The 6687-nt window shown below is 37.9% G+C and overlaps 1 protein-coding gene across 1 annotated transcript; it reads left to right on the forward strand.

Annotated features, from left to right (window-relative positions):
* Positions 1-5098: 5098 nt before the first annotated feature.
* LOC103727401 (neuropeptide Y receptor type 6) lies at positions 5099-6214 on the forward strand. Its single transcript, XM_008825249.1, has one exon. It carries the CDS (start codon positions 5099-5101, stop codon positions 6212-6214), a length of 1116 nt encoding a protein of 371 aa, XP_008823471.1.
* Positions 6215-6687: the final 473 nt, after the last annotated feature.

Consider the following 6687-nt stretch of genomic DNA (forward strand, 5'->3'; position numbering starts at 1 on the left):
CTAACAGAAACTAATGGGTGTGTAGTAAAAGAATGCACAGGTCAAATGTAATCTTCAAATTTTAAGATGCTACACACTTCTTCAATAAGCAAATATAAAATTAGACTTATTAATGGGCAAATAATTGAACAGGATAAAGAAGTTTGCATAATGTTGAATAATCAGGCCTATTGCACTTTTATCAGGCTATGAGATAGTAAAAGTTTGTTTCTTGATGCTTATTGTTAATATATACTGTAGATCTTCATTCTTAGAGAACTGCAGAGATTCTTAGTTCTATTTATCTTCATGGAACAAATAATTTATTTGACATATTTTTAAGATATTTATATTCCCTCAAAATGAAATTAACAAATATACTAAAAATATTGCTAGATGTATGGTTTAGAAAATGTAAGTCTAATACCTGGCTCAGCCTCTCCGCAATCACAAACAAGTCAGTGGGTCTTAGTTTCAAAGTCTGTAGATCAGAAATAAAGTGTCATTCCAATTTAAAGTACAGGACAGGACTGCAATAGAGATCAAGTTAGAAAGCCCACCCTGCCAGTACATCACTGCTAAGTGAATGAACTAACAAATGGACATTCGAAAATCATTAAGCTTCTAACAAGTAAAGATGCTGTTTGCATTAGCACATCCATGGGATTCGGATTCTCAGAAATTTAAAGAAAATGAGTTCTGGGATGTGTGTGTGTGTGTTGCAGTATGTTTATGACTTATTTTTGACCCCATGTAGTTTAATTCCCTAAAAGGTAAGAGGCATATAAAACTTCTTTTTCCAAAGCCAGAGTCTCTGAAATTACATAAGGAAAAAAGTGATATAAAAAACTGAGAAAATGTTCCATTCACTTCCTTTTAAAATTAAGAATAAGAAATGCAAAACTTTTTAAAGAAATGTAAAACAAGAGGCAGCAAAAAAAAAAAAATAGTGGCAAGAAAATGGAACTCAGAGCCAGGAGACTTGAGCTGTGGCCGCAGCAGCAGCTGCCAAATAAGAGGAGCACAGAAGAGACATTCAGAGTTTCTTCTAAGTCAAGAATCATAGTTCCAAAAAGTCTAAAATAGACTTTCATTTTTCTATGTTAGAGACAGTTAAGGAAAGGGGAAAAACAAGGTGGAGAATGACAGGTGAACAGGAAGTGAAGGAGCTAGTGGTAAGAATAAACAGTGAGATCACGGACAGGCATACAAACTATTCCCCTTCTCTCACCTCACCTCCAAAAAGAATCATGTGAGTAAAAATAAATAAGCACACACTACTAAAAGGACATCCAGACATGCAAATAAATAAGCTCACAGAGATTTTCATGGGTAATGCTCTTATTTTGTTCATCTTGAATCTTGTGAACTAAAAAAATATTTTTACATTATTATAGTGCTGAACTTTTGTGTTACAAGACATAAATGGAACAAGACAAAGCAGGCACCTCAGGTTGCAGATTACCTACTTCTCCAATGTGCTACTCAGGTTTTGGGGCAAAATGCCACCTGTTAAATTGAGATCTCACATCCCTGAGCCATTTCCAACTAAGCAAACAAATATCAACTTCCCTAAAATAGAATTGTATCTCAAGAATGTTTTTATGAGCTTAGGCTTGGCATTACTTTGCTTCCAGATAGGCAGATTTTAAATATTTAAACCTAATAGTTACCAATTATTTGAAGTATAAATCCCACATTGAGATCTGAAGTCCATATTTGGGGAATTCTTACTAATCTCCGAATTGTGCAGAAGGCACTGGATAATGTAACTCCTGCATTCATCTCTGAGTCCTTCCTGGATAAAGTCCATCCAATGCTTTTCTAGCTTTTCTTAACTCTAAGCCCCTATAGGAATTTGTAGAATGGTGAGCCTTTTTCTTCGGTCTAATCAGCATACAGAGGAGTAAAGGGGTCTCTACCAACCTTGCAACTGCTGTTGCAGAATGGTAAATAACCCCATCCATGGTGAAGACAGCTCAGATCAGCAAGAATGCATAGCACAAAAGCTCCCAAACTTTACTGCCCATCTACTAGGAACACTGAAAAGTTCTATGAATGTTCATATCTGTAAAGAGAAAGCTATTATTCAGATATATCTTCACAGGACTAGGGGAAATTTTTACTTATACACAGAAAGAGGTAGAAAGAAAATTATGTATGTTGTAAAAATAAATAGCACAGCAGATACAAGAGCACTTTTAGCTGTTTGGAGGATGGGGAATATATCAGTTCTGTTCAAGTGACTGACACATTTAAGAACAATAATGAGCAGTGGTTATCAGTTTATAAAATGTTGTTAAGATAGTATTTCATTGGCCTTATACCAAGATGTGAAATAGAGAGATCATTTTAAAATTTAATTTGACCGATGAAGGGAGATTAAGTAGGAGTGACTTGACCGAGGTCAAACAGCTAGCTAGTGGCAGAATATGTCCCCTCAGAGGAAGTCCCATGCAATGATTGCACACCAGTCTGCCTATGCAGTTATTGCCCATCTCCTTTTCATTCTTTTTTTCCCTCCAAGTGAATCTTGCTTGGTAGGAGGCCTTTAATCAACAGTCAAAGCTATTTCTCAGTTATAGTTTTAGTCTATCAACTGACATAAAGAGCTTAAATCTATCTCAAAATTTCTCTTCAGCCAGTATATGTGAACTCCAGATTTGTTGAAGCTTTGAATCGCCCAAGCCCTAAACCTTTAAACACCACTATTTAAAAAGATTGCTACTTCTCCTTGTCACCATACCACAGGCAAGTCCCTTGAGGTTTTCTTTAGAAAGTGCACCACCGTCTTTATCAACGGTTCCTATTCATCTCTGGTGTTTCTATGGTGTTCTTCATTACGGTGTCTATTGTTGAGAACATTACAGACCTTTAAAGTATTCTTGAGGTGATTTCTTTCCAGTAACAATCTTTGAAGTCGTTCAACTCGGAGAATGTGAGAGCAGGCCAAGGTAATTTCAAACAGCAAAAAAAAGTTCAGTCTCCTTCTTATTGCTCAGGTTCTTTTATCGATGTTATTTCTGTTTTATTTTTCCTTAAATTCCTAAAGAATAAACCAAGATGGAGAGGTTTTTCGTGTCTCCCCTTTCACCCTCCTTCTATATGTTCTCTTTTGGACAGAAATCTTACCATTTAGACTCAGGGCATTCATTAAGCTTGTTGTACATCCCAATAGAAATAATTCCACTGAATATGACCATCCTAAACTACGTTGAGCCATAGGACCCTTACCCTCTAGAAATTAGAAGATACTGGAGGAAGGAAGAATTGGAGAAATGGATTCTAATCTAAGTTAGTTCTACATAGTAGACATCTATGTATATAATTCCTTATTTTGAATCCCCAAATCTGAGCAACATAATCCAACACTGACTTCATCCTCAGACAGTGGAAGAAGCAAAAAGAGAAAGTCTGTGCTATTCCATAGCAACTGTATCCAATAACCTAGCTCTGGGCAATGGAGAGGAAAAATTGTATCCAGGAAATGTGGTGAGCATCTGCTGTGTGCCATGTGTTCGTGGTAAGAGACTAGTTCAGGTGCATGATGATATTTAATCCTCATGACTACTCAGACAGGTTGGTATTATTTACCCCCATTGTATAGAGATGAAACTAAAGAGGAAGGATAATGGACTTATGTCAAATCATACATAGTAATGCTTTCAGGCATGTCCAATCTATGGGCCCCCAGGCCACATTTGACTGAGAATAGTTATAAATACAGCACAACACAAAAATCATAAACTTTCTTAAAAATTAATTATGAGCTTTTTGTGAATTTTATTTGTAGCCTAACTGCATATATCTCAAGTGTGAACTGTACAGACCACAATGTAGTATTCCAATGTCAAAGAGTTGTACATAACTGCCTGGGACCTATTTTGTTTCCTTTGTGTGTAATATAAGAAAATATTACAAACTGAATAATTTATAAAAAATATAAATTTATTTCTAACAGTTCTGGGGGCCTGAAAAGTCCAAAATCAAGGTATCAGCAGGTTCAGGTAAAAGCCACTCCCTGATTCCCAGAATGGCACTTTGTTAGAGGTAATAAATGCTATGTCCTTGCATGACAGAAGAGACAGAAGCAGCAAACCCTTTACTGGTGGGTGGATGTATTTATTGACATTTGCAGGGAATGGAACCTGAAGTCTTATGCATGCTAGCCAAGCATTCAACTACTGAGCTACATCCCTAGAACTCAATTCCTTCTACATAGCACTAATCCATTAGGGAAAAACCTCATTATCGCCTTTAAAAAAAATCACACCTCTTAATACTGTTATCGTGAATCTGGGCCTTGAATTTTGGAGGGGACACAAACATACAAATTGTAAAAGAAGCCAACTCCAAACAGAGTCTTCTGGCCTCCACAGTATAGAATTCTGACTTTATTGACTTGCACAGTCTATTGGATTAAGAGGGTGTATGTTCAGATGATACTGAAAAAGCATCAGAAGTTAAAGAGGATGGAGATATTATATTTGAGCTGGCTTATGTATTTAACAGGGTGATATCACACTTGTTTTTTCACTGTCTCTGAAGCCTATACTGATAGGACTAATAAAATGCCATGAGATGAGAGGAGGGCATGGATAGGCAGAGGCACACTCAATATTTGTCCACATCCTCTTAGGGATGTTGTTACACTTATAGAATTATCTATATATTAATAATATTATCTATATTGTTAAGTACTTGTGGGTTGGAAGTGTAGCTGTGTTGATAGAGTGCTTACCGAGCATGCATGAAGGCCTGAGTTCTATTCCCAGGACCACACAAAACCTGGTATGGTGGTGAATGCCTGGAATTCCAGTGCTCAGGAGTGGAGGCAGAAAGATCAAAAGTTCAAGGTATTCCTTGCCTACATAGTGATCTTGAGGCCAGCCTAAGTCACAGGAGACCCCCTCAAAAAACAAGAGCTTGCATTAATCTTCTGGATTCTGTTTGATTTTTAGGATCTCAAGAGTATGTTCAAGTCATTTATGTGTTTTTATCAAATACAAACAGAGATCGGGGAAGAATAAACCCACTCACTATCCATTGACAGTTTCAGAGCCAGATGCTCTAATGGTACAAGCAAGCTTAGAAAATCTCTTCTTACAAGCCTGACGTAATGGAAGTTTCCCCAAACCAGCCAGCATCTAATAAAACCAGTGCAAAGAGCAACAACTCTGCATTTTTCTACTTTGAGTCCTGCCAACCTCCTTGGCTAGCTTTACTCTTCCTACTTGTAGCCTATACTGTGGTTTTAATCTTGGGCATTTTTGGAAACCTCTCTCTTATCATCATCATCTTTAAGAAGCAGAGAGAAGCTCAGAACGTCACCAACATACTGATTGCCAATCTTTCTTTCTCTGATATCTTGGTGTGTGTCATGTGTATCCCTTTTACTGTCATCTATACTCTGATGGACCACTGGGTATTTGGGAACACCATGTGTAAGCTCACTTCCTATGTGCAAAGTGTCTTTATCTCTGTGTCCATATTCTCCCTTGTATTAATTGCTATTGAACGATATCAGCTGATTGTGAACCCCCGTGGCTGGAAGCCCAAGGTATCTCATGCCTATTGGGGCATCATCTTGATTTGGCTCATTTCCCTTCTATTATCTATTCCCTTATTCCTGTCCTACCATCTCACCAATGAGCCCTTTCACAATCTCTCCCTCCCCACTGACATCTATACCCACCGGGTAGCCTGTGTGGAGATCTGGCCTTCCAAAATGAACCAGCTCCTCTTTTCCACTTCCTTGTTTATGCTCCAGTATTTTGTCCCTCTGGGTTTCATCCTCATCTGCTACCTGAAGATTGTTATCTGCCTCCGTAAAAGAACAAGGAAGGTAGACAGGAAGAAGGAAAATGAGAGCCGGCTCAGTGAGAACAAGAGGATCAATGTGATTTTGGTTTCCATCGTGGTGACCTTTGGAGCCTGCTGGCTGCCCTTGAACATCTTCAACATCATCTTTGACTGGTATCATGAGGTGCTGATGAGCTGCCACCACGACCTGGTATTTGTAGTTTGCCACTTGGTTGCTATGATTTCTACATGCATAAATCCTCTCTTTTATGGCTTTCTTAACAAAAATTTCCAGAAGGACCTGATGATGTGTATTCACCACTGCTGGTGTTTTGAGCCACAGGAAAGATATGAAAATATTGCTGTGTCCACTATGCACACAGATGAATCCAAGGGATCTTTAAGACTGGCTCATATACCAGCAGGTATATAGAAATGAGTAACCAAACCGAAGCTCTTCTGGAATGGAAGAAGTAGAGGTGAAGGCAGGGAATAGGGCACAATTCAGAAGAAGCCAGAGCTAAACGCACAGCATCTTTAGTCCTAATTTGACTCTAAGCTAAGCCTGTATGCCTCATTCTTCAACACAGCAGGAAGAGACATACAACCACTCTTTCTTTTTTTCTTAGGAGAATAAATCTAATATCCTAAGCAACCTAGAGTTTGTGGTGGAAAACAAAAATGAAAAAGCAGATAAGGAAACAAGAAGGGATGGCTAGGGAGCAAAGTTCTCAGATTCTGTTATTTACTGGACCATCCACATAACTTTTAGTTCATAGAATAAATAGCCAGTAAAAAAAAAAATCTATGCCTCCTTAGCATTGAAGCAATTACTTTCAGATGTGGAAATTGTAACTTTCAACCAAGTAATTATTCAATTAATTAGCTAAATCAGAAAGTCTTTTG

This window comes from Nannospalax galili, unplaced genomic scaffold (assembly GCF_000622305.1).
Source record: "Nannospalax galili isolate Female #2095 unplaced genomic scaffold, S.galili_v1.0 scaffold128, whole genome shotgun sequence".
In the NCBI taxonomy this organism is placed as follows: Eukaryota; Metazoa; Chordata; class Mammalia; order Rodentia; family Spalacidae; genus Nannospalax; species Nannospalax galili.